This window comes from Balaenoptera ricei, chromosome 3 (genome assembly GCF_028023285.1).
Source record: "Balaenoptera ricei isolate mBalRic1 chromosome 3, mBalRic1.hap2, whole genome shotgun sequence".
NCBI classification, from domain to species: domain Eukaryota; kingdom Metazoa; phylum Chordata; class Mammalia; order Artiodactyla; family Balaenopteridae; genus Balaenoptera; species Balaenoptera ricei.
The window spans coordinates 63,941,562-63,955,931 of NC_082641.1; the positions used below are offsets into that span (position 1 = coordinate 63,941,562).

At 49.4% G+C, this 14,370-nt stretch overlaps 1 protein-coding gene across 2 annotated transcripts in view; it reads left to right on the forward strand.

The window, feature by feature from the left end:
• The window catches only part of THBS4 (thrombospondin 4), a 51,014-nt gene extending 36,967 nt beyond the window's left edge, over positions 1 to 14,047 (forward strand). The window contains exons 12-23 of one of the 2 annotated variants that reach the window (XM_059916650.1): positions 729 to 833; positions 1,743 to 1,850; positions 2,157 to 2,316; positions 3,629 to 3,747; positions 4,824 to 4,876; positions 7,433 to 7,626; positions 8,674 to 8,852; positions 9,501 to 9,549; positions 9,646 to 9,842; positions 10,471 to 10,643; positions 13,132 to 13,271; positions 13,823 to 14,047. In XM_059916650.1, the coding sequence (XP_059772633.1) occupies positions 729 to 833; positions 1,743 to 1,850; positions 2,157 to 2,316; positions 3,629 to 3,747; positions 4,824 to 4,876; positions 7,433 to 7,626; positions 8,674 to 8,852; positions 9,501 to 9,549; positions 9,646 to 9,842; positions 10,471 to 10,643; positions 13,132 to 13,271; positions 13,823 to 13,884 (1,539 nt within the window). In that variant the 3' untranslated portion in view covers positions 13,885 to 14,047. Of the gene's footprint in view, positions 1 to 728; positions 834 to 1,742; positions 1,851 to 2,156; positions 2,317 to 3,628; positions 3,748 to 4,823; positions 4,877 to 7,432; positions 7,627 to 8,673; positions 8,853 to 9,500; positions 9,550 to 9,645; positions 9,843 to 10,470; positions 10,648 to 13,131; positions 13,272 to 13,822 lie in introns of those variants that run through there. The other variant, XM_059916651.1, reaches the window with a different exon arrangement.
• Positions 14,048 to 14,370: the final 323 nt, after the last annotated feature.

Sequence of the window (14,370 nt, forward strand, 5' to 3'; positions counted from 1 at the left end):
AGCTGCTCCACCCTTGTGTGCATTCATTTCCACTGGGAGAAGAAATTGGATAATCATATGGAGAACATTTTGACAATAATTCAAAAGTACAAATACAAATACCCTTTGAACCAAGAATTTCATACTAAGAAGCCAGTACACGTGCAGAATGATAAATGTCCTCGAATTCTTTGTGACAGCATTGTTTGCAACAGAAAAAGGTTTTAACGACTTGACACCGACCAGTAGGGGACTGGTTGAATTAATTGAGGTGCATGCATTCCACTTTATGTATGATATATCTGTGCCCATTAAAAAGGAAGACACAAATCTACATGTGGTAATATGAAAAGAGCTCTAAGATATTATGTTAATTTTTTTAAAAATCAAGGTACAGAGCAGTGTTTATATGTGTGCTACCAATTGTGCTGAAGGACAGAAAGAAAAAGAATGTATGTGTGTTTGCTGGTCTCTGCCCAGCATGTCTCTGAAAGTATTCATGAGAGCAGATTGCCTTGATTCCTGAGCCAAGGTGCAGGAGCAGGAAGGAGTTTTCACTCTCCCTTTGTACTTTTTGAATTTTGAACTATTGGACTATTCAAAACACAGTTTAATAGTTTTAAAATCCTACCAACAAAGCTTTCTGACCCTCCCTCTGGGGATGCACACACAGGAGCAGAGGCCCCTGTCAGACCCCGGCCTCCCACCAGGCTCAGCTCCTGGGCTCCTGACGGGTTTTCCCTTCACAGTGTGGGGTTGGCTGGGCTGGTGACGGCTACATCTGCGGAAAGGACTTGGACATTGACAGTTACCCTGACGAAGAATTGCTGTGCTCTGCCAGGAACTGCAAAAAGGTAAGGGGGACGAGCAGGGGAAAAACACACACACACACGCATGTGCACGCACACTCAGTCTGTGGCTTTCCAAAGCCACATCTTATATGGGGCAGAGGTTCTGTGGGTTCCATTTAAAATTGTATTTTTGAAGTAGCTGCATCTCAAATGTAGCAAAACAGCCATCAACAATAAAGCCAGACAGGTAGGGACTTCCCTGGTGGCGCAGTGGTTAAGAATCCGCCTGCCAATGCAGGAGACACAGGTTCGAGCCCTGGTCCGGGAAGATCCCACATGCCGTGGAGCAACTAAGTCCCTGCGCCACAACTACTGAGCCTGCGCTCTAGAGCCCGCGACCCACAACTGCTGAGCCCATGTGCCACAACTACTGAAGCCCGTGTGCCTAGAGCCCTACTCCGCAACGAAGAGTAGCCCCCGCTCACCGCAACTAGAGAAAGCGTGCAGCGATGAAGACCCAACGCAGCCAAAAATAAATAAATTTATTTTTTAAAAAAAGCCAGACAGGTACAGGCAGAAATAGTTTTTGACTTAAGACAGATGGAGATGGGGATGGGGGAAATGGGGAGAAGTTGATAAAAGGGTGCAAACTTTCCGCCATGAGGTGAATAAGATCTGAGGATCTAATGTATAACATGGTGACTATAGTTGATAACACTGTACCGTATAGTTGAAATTTGCTAAGAGAGTAGACCTTAAATGTTCTCAGCAAAAAAAGTGGGGAGATAAACATGTGAGGTGATGCATATGTTAATTAACTCAATGGGGGAATCCCTTCACAATATCAACGTATATCAAATCATCACATTATACACTTTAAATGTCTTGCAATTTTATCTGTCAGTTATACCTCAATAAAGCTGAAAAAATACAAATGTAGATGTGTCTCTGAGCTGTGTTTCTCCAACTTAGGACAACTGCAAGTATGTGCCAAATTCCGGCCAAGAGGATGCAGACGGAGATGGCCTTGGAGATGCTTGTGACGAGGATGCTGATGGAGATGGGATCCTGAATGAGCAGGTAGGTGCCTGCTTTGCTGGGAGGGCCTATGAATTGCCACGTACCAGGGATGGTGGAAGAAAGGCCGTGAAGTCAACTATTTATATTACTCATCCCGATTGTCTGTTTCCATGCCTGCGTTCCCATAGCACTGCAATTTTTTATTCTAAGATTCTGAAATGTTTATAAAACTGATGAACTTGGGCCTCCTGAGTTCCGACATCTCATGCCAGTTGGGGGAAGGTTGGCTGGCCTCCACCACAGGACCAGGCACACAGTGGGGATTCAGTAAAAGTCAGAGTTAATGTCGGTCTTTTGATCCTTTAGGATAACTGTGTCCTGACTCACAACGTGGACCAGAGGAATGGTGACAAAGATATCTTTGGGGATGCCTGTGATAACTGCCGGAATGTCCTAAATAATGACCAGAAGGACACTGACGGGGATGGAAAAGGAGATGCCTGCGATGACGACATGGATGGAGATGGTGCGTTTGTCTTGCTTAGTCTTTTACTTGGGACTCATTTGTCCTTTTTCCCCTTGTTCTCTCTTAGGAGCAGGAATAGAATGACTGACTCTGAGGGCCTTCCCACTCCAGGGGGTTCCACATGGTCTGTGCCTGGTGGCCCCAAGGCCCACTTGTTTCTGTGGAAGAAGAACCCTGGTGTTCTGGGAACTCTGCATCATTGCCAGAAACTTTGTAGGAATCCCTTCGAGCAGTGTCTTGTCAGGGATGTGACTTTGTAGGGCATCTGTCTTCCCAGACTGTAGCTTTCCTCCCTCCCCACCATCCTTCTCATGCATAAGGGTCCTGGAAGTGGAGGATTGAGGTAGAGGGGCTGAGCAGGGTCATGGGCCGCAGCCCTGGGTCAGGCTCCTCCTGCAGAGAATCGGGCATTTCCCAGGAGACTGGGAAGAGCTGTCAGGCAGGGCAGCTGCATCACCCAGCTCCAGGGTCCACTGAAGGGGCCTCGTATTGTGGTCTGTGTGAATAGCACCTCTGGAGCACAACTCTGGAGCCTCACAGGCCGTGAGGAAGGACGTTTGTTCCTGTATAGCTTCCGTAACATATAGATGACTATCATCATAGTATAGGCTGGATCCGATAGTTTCTGTAAAACATATCACAACACAGGAACTTGAAGGAATTTCCTTTTAGAAATACACTACACCCACCACTAACCAACACACACCCCACACTCCAGACTATTCACATGTCTCTAAAACACGACCCCGCCTTCTATAAGCCTGACTGATGGTAAACCAGCTCAGCAAAACAAACAAAAAATGCCCCAAGTTGTAGCATTTGCCAGTTTCCATTATGTAAATACCACTTCCACCATCACTGGTTCCAAGGTACCAAGAGGAGATGACATGACTGAACGGGAATCTGGGGAGAAATGGGTATGACTGGCCTGACTCCAGCACACCACTGCCTGAGCCCCGGGGCCCTTGTCATAGCTCACACACCCGTGAGGTCCTCCCTCTCCAGGGTCGACCCACCTACCCCTCATGACCCCCTCATCCGGTTGCAGTGATAGCCCTTGATATCTTCAACAAATTCTAACTCAGTGGATAAATGCCTCAGGTCACTTTTCTTTTTTAAGCCTCCCAGAATCCATCCTTTGACATTACCTCCAGGTAACTGCTGGAAAAGGTATGGCTCTCTGAGGATGACCCAGGCAGACATTACCTACTGTGTGCCATGTGCTGGCCTGATCTCTACAGCACCTGGAAGTCTGTGCTCCAGACCTTTCTGTGATGTTCGCCTGACTCAGGGAAGCATTCCTTTCTCATAGGAATAAAAAACTTCCTGGACAACTGCCAGAAAGTTCCCAACCATGATCAACAGGACAAAGATGGTGATGGCGTGGGGGATGCCTGTGACAGCTGTCCTGATGTCAGCAACCCTAACCAGGTTAGTAGGATCCAGGGGAATCCAAACTCTAGGCTGAACTGCCCAATGCAAAGACTCGTGTAAGACCCGTGTCTGGAAGAACCCAGCAGAGCCTGCCAGCCCGGTTCTTTGCTGTTGCCTTATACCTGACAGCAGAGGTGGTGAAATTGTATACTTAAGCCTGGAGGTGATGGGAAGAACATTACAGGAGATCTGAGGCCTTCTGGACTAACCTCACAGGCTGTGAAGTCCCTATGAGGTTAGGAATAGGAGTTTTTGGGGTTTCTTAAAATTTATTTGGCTGTGCAGGGTCTTAGTTGCAGCACGTGGGCTCTTCATTGCTGTGTGCGGGATCTTTAGTTGAGGCATGCAGGATCTAGTTCCCTGACCAGGGATCGAACCTGGGCTCCCTGCATTGGGAGCACAGAGTCTTAACTGCTGGACCACCGGGGAAGTCCCAGTAATAGTTTAATGATGCCCAAAACAAGTTGTTTTTTTGCTGAAAGGAAAATGCAATGTGGAAATTAACCATTGGGAGCCTCATGTCCCTTTCATCCCCAAATCCCAACAACAGCCTATGTATGGACATTTCAGATTGGGTCCAATCAGCGATGTGCTGTTTCCCTTCTCTCTCCTCCTTCCTGTCTGGATAATTGGGTATGATGTGTCACTTATTTTTAAAGCCCTGAGAGAGGGGCATCATTATTGCCCTCTGACTCACTCCTATTCTGGCTCAATTCCAAAATGCAGAAGCAGAGCAAAATCTGTTTGCCTTGTCCCCGTGCCTGTGGCTGGCTCCCTTCCGACCCGTGCCAGAGTGCCACGTCTCCACCTGCCACCATGCGGCCCCAGCGCCCTTCTCCAATCAGCTCATCTGGTGTGTAGGCAGCCCATCCTTGGAGCTTGATATTTTGGAAGGCTTTTTTGAAAATTCAGCATTGTGCCTACACCAATATGGTGTTGTCCTTTTGCAGTTTGCACCACCCCAATTCCAGAGAAGTAATTCCTGAGATCCAGTGATGATGGGCTGGGTCTGCCTTCTCTGGAACATTCTGTGCAGGCCCAGGGGTAAATAACACGTTTTGTTCCCTTTGCAGTCTGACGTGGATAACGATCTGGTTGGGGACTCCTGTGACACCAATCAGGACAGGTATGGCATGTTTCCCAGCTGCACAGGGCCAATGAAAATTCCAGAGAAAGTTTTCTCTTTCAGAGCTCTCTGTTGCCACCATGCTCTGGGATCTCTCTGGGCAGATTGAGTTGCTGGAGGGACAATAGCCCTGTCTTTGGTCAGGGTCACTGCACCTCCATGAATGGGGGAGTTGACGGTACCAGGAGGGGCCACTAGGCACTCAAGCAACTGAGACTCTATCACAGGAGAGGCGGTGTAGCATCATGCTTTAGAGATGGGCTCTGGAGCGACACAGCTAGATATAAATCCCAGGTCCTCCATTTACACATCAGCTTACCTTAGGCAAGTTACCTCATCTCTCTGTGCCTCCATTTTCTCATCTGTAAAATGGGGATGGAAATGGAATGTAGCTCTTAGGACTACTGTGAAAGTTGAGTTAATTTATGGAAAGTACATATTACAGTTTCTGTTGCATAGATGTTAGCTCTTTTGCTGTTATATTCTTTCAGCTCAGGAAAGCTTCACCATCATCCCAAAATAGAGAGCTGTCAGTGTGCTGAGGGAATCACTGTTATTTCATTGTCCTTGGAATTTTTTCTTTCAGTTTTCTTTATTTGGGTGGAGTTGTTCTATGCAAATGAATGTTGTCAGCCCTTCTAGCCCCACATGGGTGGAGTCCTACGTTAAGACACGGGGCTGGATCAGATGCTATAGGAACATCAAAAATGTAGGCATGGCCAGCTCTGCCCTAGAGGTACCTGCCGTCCAAGACTCTAAACCCTTTCATCTCTGTAGGGAATCAAAGGGGCAGCAGGACAGGGATGAAAGAGGGAAAGGAGTCTAAAAGGCAAAGCAGGAAGAAACGTAGCTGCCCTTCTCAACCTCTTCTCAGAGGCTGCCCTACAGGCAGCAGCTCCCAAGCCCAACCTTGCTCAAGGACAGCTCCTATCAAGTCCCATCTCTGTCCTTGTGCTCCGTGTCCTTGCTGCACAGTGCATGCCAGCTAAGTGAACGTCAACATACTTCTCAGTCTCTGAGTCTCAATTTCTTCATCTGCGAAGTAGAGAGAACTAAATGCCAAGTGTTGGTAAAAATGAAAGATAATGTAGGTAAAGCTCCTACCTCCAGTGCTGGCCCTCAGGTGACCTGCAGAAAATGGTAACTGAGGTATTATTGTTATCACAGCATGAGGAGAGGAGAGGCAAGTCGGTGACAGTCTGACATAGGATGTCTCCGTTTTCGAGGGGAAGATGGGACTGGTACCCTGACAACTCCCCTCAATAATGTACATCAAGAACGTTCCCTGTTGCAAGTCATCTTGCACTCTCAGTGCCATCTAAGTGATTTCTAAAATATCCCGTCCCACCAGCCTCTAGATTTTCTGCCTGAAATAAATAACTCATTCCACTACATCTTAATTCCCACAAACTTGAGGACAGAAACTGCTTGGTTTTGCATAAAAATGTTCAGGGCTATATGGAATGGCTGCTAATGGAAATAGCTCAATCTTATGATTTGGAAAGCAGCCCTGCCACATGCCCAGGAATTCCACTGTTGGAGTTCTGTCACCTTCTGCCTGTCGGGGTTGACCTCACTTTCTCTGGGACCCATCTGGGAAGCACTGGCCTGAAGGGCATGGACTGGCCCCTGGCTTCCCTTCCTTGTCCCATTGTGGATGGCGTGGGGCAGTTGCTGGTTCAGGACGGGCTGTGGGTGGCGCCCGTGCAAGTAGTATCTGCGCTAATCCAGAGTAGCCGTGGGAGGCCTCCATCAACTCAGGGAAGCCTGGGGACAGGGCAGACTCACCCTCAGGTGGCCGTTAGGCCTGGAAAGAAGGAATGTCGGGTGGGCAGAGAACGAGGGTTTCTGAGAAGTGCGTTAGCCCAGGGCCGAGCCCAGCCTACGTGCTCAGTTCTTGGGAAGGGCGGCCCTCCTGTTCCTGCCCTTCTCCCTGTGCATTCACATCTGACGCTTCTCAGGCTTACTGGCCGGGCATGGTGAAGAGTCACAGAAAAGGAAACACCATAGGGCTTCCCAAGAGCCAGGCACTTAGAAGTGTTTTTCTTATATTAAAACGTAACATGCAAAATTCGAATCACTTAATCATTTAATCCTCCTAACAACCCTGTGAGGTAGGCTGTTGTTATTCCCATGGTACAGGGGAGGATACTGAGCCATAGCGGGGTAAGCGTCACGTCCGGGGCCCCAGGCTGGGGCGCAGCTGAGCCAGGACTCACAGCGGGCAGTTTGGCTCCACTGCCCCTCACTTTGTTCCCCTCCCACTTTCTCTGTCGGGGATCACAGTCGTGCCCGGGGACTGAAAGGAGCATCTGGTCACAAAATCACAGAAATTGGCCCTTATTTTGAATAGAAAATGATCTACTTGTTTCAACAGGTTGGAGAAGTGGGAAATGGTCTCTGAGGCCCATAAGGCAGCCTCATCTAAGGACCTGTGGGTTTGATAAAAGACCAAGCCTGGTTAAGACCCCGAACCCAAACTCTCCCTCCTGAGAACCGGACTCTTCGTGTCCTCTGCTGAGCTGGGACGCAAACCCCCTCTCCTTTCTCCCACAGTGATGGAGACGGGCACCAGGACAGTACAGACAACTGCCCCACGGTCATTAACAGCGCCCAGCTGGACACTGATAAGGATGGGATTGGTGACGAGTGTGACGACGATGATGACAACGACGGCATCCCGGACCTGGTGCCGCCTGGACCAGACAACTGCCGGCTGGTCCCCAACCCTGCCCAGGAGGACAGCAACAGTACGTGGGCTCAGCCCAGGGCTCCCCTCAGCCAGGCACGTGGTGGCCCAGCTCTGCCAGGGCAGGAGCTGCTCCGGCGCAGCCCTGGGGTGAGACCACGCGGGGCAGGGAAGCAGCCACGTGCCCCCCACCGGGGCTCGGAGAGCCGCTCCACCGTCTTGCTCGCGCCTCTCACCAGAGTCACAGAGCAGGAGCAGGAGGGCGGGGAGGGCCCCGCAGCCCTGCATGATGCCTGATGCCTGCCGGGGCCACGCTGTTAAGGAGAGGGACGCCCAGAGCCAGAAATGAGACAGCAGAGTGGTGAGGACGGTGGTGAGCATGGGGGTGCGCTGGTGAGGCCACGCCCATCCCAGTATGCAAATTCAGATTTTAATACCATCTGTCAGCTGGACAGAAGACACTGGGCGATATTCAGCCTAAGGATCACTGTAAATTATTCTTAGATTTTGGTGGCCATAATTTCCCTGCTTTTTATGCGTCATAGTCCAGAAAGTACTGTAGACATTTGCTTATGTAAGGTCAGGCCTTAAGATCCACCAGTTGGTGAAACCCCTGTCCTAGAGGACAGCCAGCGTTTCCTGTCAGGTCAACTTTGAAGTGTACATTTTTTTTTTAAGATTTTTTTTTTTTTTTTTGATGTGGACCATTTTTAGTTTTGGTTTTTTGGCTGCGAGGCATGTGGGATTTTAGCTCCCCGACCAGGGATCGAACCCACAACCCCTGCCTCGGAAGGTGTAGTCTTAACCACTGGATCACCAGGGAAGTCCCTTGTCAGGTCATCTTTGGACAGTTGCCCTCCACTCTGTCCCTAGGAAGTCCTTTTGATCACCTGCAGTGGGGTTCACTCACCTGCAGTGGGGTTCACCAACCCACCATGAGAACTCCGGGGCTGGCTCAGACACGGCTGATTCCAGGACTCCTCGCTCCACGTGGAGCTGGGTCTTGGGCTCTCTCTGCTCCTTACCCAGCCCCCTCCCTGTCACGGAGTGGGTGGCTTGGAGGTAGTAGGCATTACTGAACTCCCCCCCTCCTCCTCCACCCCCTCAGGTGACGGCGTGGGGGACATCTGCGAGACAGACTTCGACCACGACCATGTCATCGATCGGATTGACGTGTGCCCGGAGAACGCAGAGGTCACCCTGACCGACTTCAGGGCCTATCAGACGGTGGTCCTGGACCCTGAAGGGGACGCCCAGATCGATCCCAATTGGGTGGTCCTGAACCAGGTGAGGGTCATGCGGTTGGCACCAGCTCAGCGTTGCCTCTCAACACAGGCCCTTCTGAGAGTAGTGGGTAAATTTTGCGGGTGCCGACCTCGAGCCAGGCACTGTTCCACGTTGTGTTTGTTCCTCTCAGCAGCCCTGTGACAGAGCTCTTTCATTAGCCTCGTTTTACAGAGGATGAGCTCAAGTGTTACAAAGCTTGAATGATTACTCAGGGTAGCACTGCAGGTAAGCGGCTAAGATTGCTGGATTTGGGACCTAGGCAGTCTGGCCCTAGAGCCGTGCTCCTAATCTCTGCAGTACATGCTCCTGTGTGTCCTCCTCCTTGTGGCCCTAAAGAAGAAAGGCACAGAGAGGCTTAGTAGGTTTTCCAGTGTCACCCAGGAGGTCACAATCATTAGAAGCATATGTTCTCTAATTAAGGGTTTATTGACTCAGCTTAAGTGACAGTTTTAGCAAAACTATTTCTACTTAGCTTTGAGGGTTTTTTGTTGTTTTTTTCCTAAGTGTACGCTTTCTTTGAGCACGTAACAAGGTAGAGCAGTTCCTCAGATAATGAAATCTTTACATGGAGGTCTGAGGTTCTGGGCTTCTTTGAGAATATTCTACCCCCTCTAAGGTTAATCTTAACCTCTTCAACTCTCTCTGCAGGGCATGGAGATCGTGCAGACCATGAACAGCGATCCAGGCCTGGCAGTGGGTATGTCCAGGGCCTCATCACCACTGGTGCAGAATTCACTCTTTCCAGCTACTCGTGTGGCTTGTCTGTTTTTCTCATCTATTTTGATCTTTACAGGGTACACGGCTTTTAACGGAGTGGACTTCGAAGGGACCTTCCACGTCAACACCCAGACGGACGATGACTATGCTGGCTTTATCTTCGGTTACCAAGACAGTTCCAGCTTCTACGTGGTCATGTGGAAGCAGACAGAGCAGACGTACTGGCAGGCCACCCCGTTCCGAGCTGTCGCAGAACCTGGCATTCAGCTCAAGGTACTCATCTCCCTTTCTTCTGGGCCCTTCACCCGCCTTCTAAATTCTGTGTTCGCCCATATGGCATTTATTCATCTAAGGAATTGATGCATTCCTGCCAGCATTCAAGTTAGTTAGGGAACACTGGAGCCCATCCAGGGCCTTGCCTTCACTCCTGCGTGCAAGCTACATGCTTCCCTCGGGATGACTGATGGTGAGAATGTCAGCCCCAGTAGGGCCCAAGAGGTGGGGAAGATTTGGAGGTACATCTTAAGGCACACTCTTGGAAACTGGCTAATGTGTTTCCTCAATGGGGCCAACTTTGTACAGGAGGGCTGGGAGGCTACCTCTGTCACTCCTGCTGGGAGGAGAGGCAGACTTCAGAGCCCTCATTGGCCAGATGTGGGGAGCAATGGATTTTCAGCAGGAAAAACATGGACTGGGTTAGTGGAATACTGGCCAGGGCGGATTACTGGAAGGCTGGGGGGAGCATCGCAGTAGAAATGGCACTTAAGTGTTTATGCTTTGTGTCCAGATCCAAAGCCACCAGATTGTAACCGTGAATTCCCACCCCATCACCACCCCAGGGATGCGGGGTGCAGGAAGGGTGGTCTGTGCATTCTAAGACCTCGCTCGTGTCGTTGTCCAGGCCGTTAAGTCTAAGACGGGTCCGGGGGAGCATCTCCGCAACTCCCTGTGGCACACCGGGGACACCAGCGACCAGGTCAGGCTGCTGTGGAAGGACACCAGGAACGTGGGCTGGAAGGACAAGGTGTCCTACCGCTGGTTCCTGCAGCACCGGCCCCAGGTGGGCTACATCAGGTAGGTGCAGCGCCCCCTCCTCCCCGTGCACTTGAAGTAAAGCACATCCTTCTCCTGCATCGTGGAGCCTTTGCTCCCCTGAGCAGAGGGTCCCCGAGGACACGCTGGGACCTCAGGCTCCCAGAAAAGAGGTGGGAGGATGACACCCGGCTCAGACTGACCGCCTGGATGGTAGGGCCAAACTGGGGGTAGAAGGACCTTCTGTGGGGGAGGCCTTGGCACCGGAACGGTGATTCCCCTCTGCCACGCTGACCCGTGTGAGGTGAGACGTGCACTGACTCTGCCATCCGCATCCCCGTGTGTTCCCTCTGGGCCCTGTATCATCACTTACCCACAAACATTTCACGCTGCAGTGAGTCCCTCACGGTCTGATACACTCCACGAGGGCAGCACCCATGTCTCATTTTATCTTGGTCTCCCCAGTGCCTGACACAGTGACGGCACGTCCCACCCTCGGCATGAACTGACCCTCATGTGAGCCGATGTAATCTGCCTTATTTCCCTGTAGGACTATTTAAAAAACAAACAACTGTTCTCAGAAGCTAGGATGCCTTAGCACTACATCTTTCTTTGAAATTTAGTCGGTGTACTTTTCTCTCTCATTCCTCAAACTTACAGATCAGCACCCATGCCAGCTTACGTAGCACTTTTAGGAAGGGTGCTGATTACTTTCTCCTGACCGGGGGCGAGGAAGCTGCTGAGTGGAAAGAAGCGAATCATGAGGGCTAATTCATATTTTGTCCTTCTTTCTTTGAGACATTACATAAAATGTAATCTGTCTCACAGTAAGATGATCATGTTCTCAGCCCTATTAAGCTTAATGCCCCTTTTTTATGACGTATTTTGAAATGCCCCCTCTGTGTCCCAAAATGAAATCATAGAAAATATAACCTACCTGCACATATTATTTGAGAGAGTCAATCTGATCCCTAATAGAGAAATAATAATTTATAACAAAATCATGTAAATGCTTGGACACAACCACACCCAACACAGAATGAGACAGACACTGGCACCTGTGCCTAGAATCACTGCAGAGGCAATGTCCTACTACAGATTGGTGTGTTGTGGACACAACAGTGGTATTGCCACCTGTGATGTGACTTTCTAAAATGGTGAACAGCTACAGAGAAGGACAAATATCGTATGACATCGCTTATATGTGGAACCTAAAAGGTACAAATGAACTGATTTACAAAACAGAAGTAGAGTCACAGCTGTAGAAAACAATCTTATGGTTACGGGGGGGCGGGGAAGGGATAAATTAGGAGGTTGGGATTGACATATACACACTACTGTATATAAAATGCATAACTAATAAGGACCTACTGTATAGCACAAGGAACTCAATATTCTGTAATGGCCCATGTGGGAATAGAATCTAAAAAAGTGGATATATGTATATGTATAACTGATTCACTTTGCTGTACAGCAGAAAGTAACAACATTGTACATCAACTATACTCCAGTAAAATAAGTAAATAGTGAACAGCTTAATTTTTAAACAAAACAAAGTACAGTTGACCTTTGAACAATTCAGGGGACCAGTTCCAGGACCCTGCCGTGGATAAAGATCCGCAGATGCTCAAGTCCCATAGTCAGCCTTCCGTATCAGCAGCTCAGTATCTGCAGAGTCAACCACCTGTAGATCACATAGTAAAGTAGTATTTGGGAAAAATCCACATATAAGTGGACGCATGCAGTTCAAGCCTATGTTGTTTAAGGGTCGACTGTACTCAGTTTCTCAATTTACCCTGGAAAATCAATACCAGTGCAAAAAATACTTGATGTTCACAAGTGAGAGAGAGTTAGTTAGGTTCTAAGCCCAGATAAACAGTCTCTCTCTCCACCTACCCAGGGGTCTGGAGGAGCACCCCAAAAGTGTCTGGATGAAGGACAAGTTTTGATTTTTCTCTCCAGGGCCTTGTAAGCCACCCAGCACCCCTGGCCTCTGTCACTAAATGCCATGGTGACGACAGCTCAAAATGCTCCCACAAATTTCTAAAACCCTGCTTAGGGAGTGCTGTCCCTCCCGAGGAGAATCATTGCTCTGGGTTTCCACCAAATATTATCAGTTCGACCTAGAGAAAAGCAGTGGTTTTCAAGCATGATGTCTGGACAAGGTAACTCACTGGACAGTGAAGTCACAAAGCCTCTTGGTCCTGAGTCGTATTGTGATTTCTCTTTAACTCATCAGCGAGTACCCATCGAGTTGAACTCGGTGCCCAGCATCATGCTAGGCCTTTGGAGAGACGGAAGAGGGGAGGTGTGGACAGGTGCTCCCTGACCTCATGGAGCTTCCAGTCTCGTAGGGAAAGGGGAACACAGCAGCGGGAGCACGATCCAGGTCTGCGAAAAGTGGAGTATGAAACAGAGCAAAGACGCAGGTGGATAAGAAGTGGGACCCCTAGGTCTTATGACAGGCGCTTCCCCCAACCTTGGTTTGAGACCCGCTCGTGGAGACCCGCTCTGGCTGTGTTGTCCGCAGGGTGCAGTTTTATGAAGGCTCCGAGCTGGTGGCTGACTCGGGGGTCACCATAGACACCACCATGCGTGGAGGCCGGCTCGGCGTGTTCTGCTTCTCCCAGGAAAACATCATTTGGTCCAACCTCAAATATCGCTGCAATGGTAACGTACATTCTTGTTACTGCATAATATTACTACTAGAAAAAAAATCAAATAATGCCACCCTATTGTATAGCACACATCCCTTCCAGAAGCCACAAGCTCATGCCACATATTCCCAAAACCTGAGAATCCCTGTGTAATCCAAGTAAAAGGTAGATCTCATTTTTCCTATTTGATAGATGAGGAAATTGAGCCCCAGAGAATTAAACTGCTTGGCTTAGGACGTGGGTTCACTGAGAGATTCAGGCAGGTTTAATTGACAGGCAGCCTTCATTTTCATACAGCTCACACATAATCATAAACTCAAAATCCATTCTGCATGCAAATTTTCTTTAGGCCTGTGAATGAGCACTCCTGGGCTTGAAGCCAACAATTTGCAAAGCAGCCTGCGGTAGAAGATGGCTGCCGGGGGGGTGGCGTGAGGTGGTGTCTTTGGGGGCCTGCTGGGTGGGCTGAGAGCAGCCCCTACAGGAGGCCTCCCAGCGTGAGATGCACCAGGATGCGGGCTGGAGGGAGCCCTCCTAACCCCCTGTGCCTGTTCTCCTTTGCAGACACCATCCCAGAGGACTTCCAAGAATTTCAAACCCAGAATTTCGATCGCCTGGATAACTAAACCAAAGAAACAATCCGTGACTGCTTTTACAAACACTGAAACCACATATTTTTTAACTTCCTACAACTTTCTTTATATACACTGTGGCTTTCTTTTGCCCACCCAAATATACCAAACGTTTTATATGAATGTAGCAATAAAGAAGAGATAATTTCTAAAAACCGTGTTACCCAGACATCGCCTGCACGTGGCTCAGGCTTTGATGACGTGTGTGCCGTTCTCTGTGGTGTCCACGTTCAGCTTGCCAGGGGATCTTTTTTCCTCAGACGTGAGATGATTGAGCCGCGTGCATCAATCAAAAGGCTCAGGCCAGAGGTCTCATCTTCCGTCTCTCCAGTTAGTTAGCTTCACACAGAAGCCTAACAGTCCTGTGCTCACCTCGGCAGCCTCCTTATTCTGGGTAAGGAGCCTCAGAAACACTGCTCAGGGACACCTTTCCTATGAAGACTTTTCCTGACCCATCCATCCTGGGGCAGATTTGTCCAG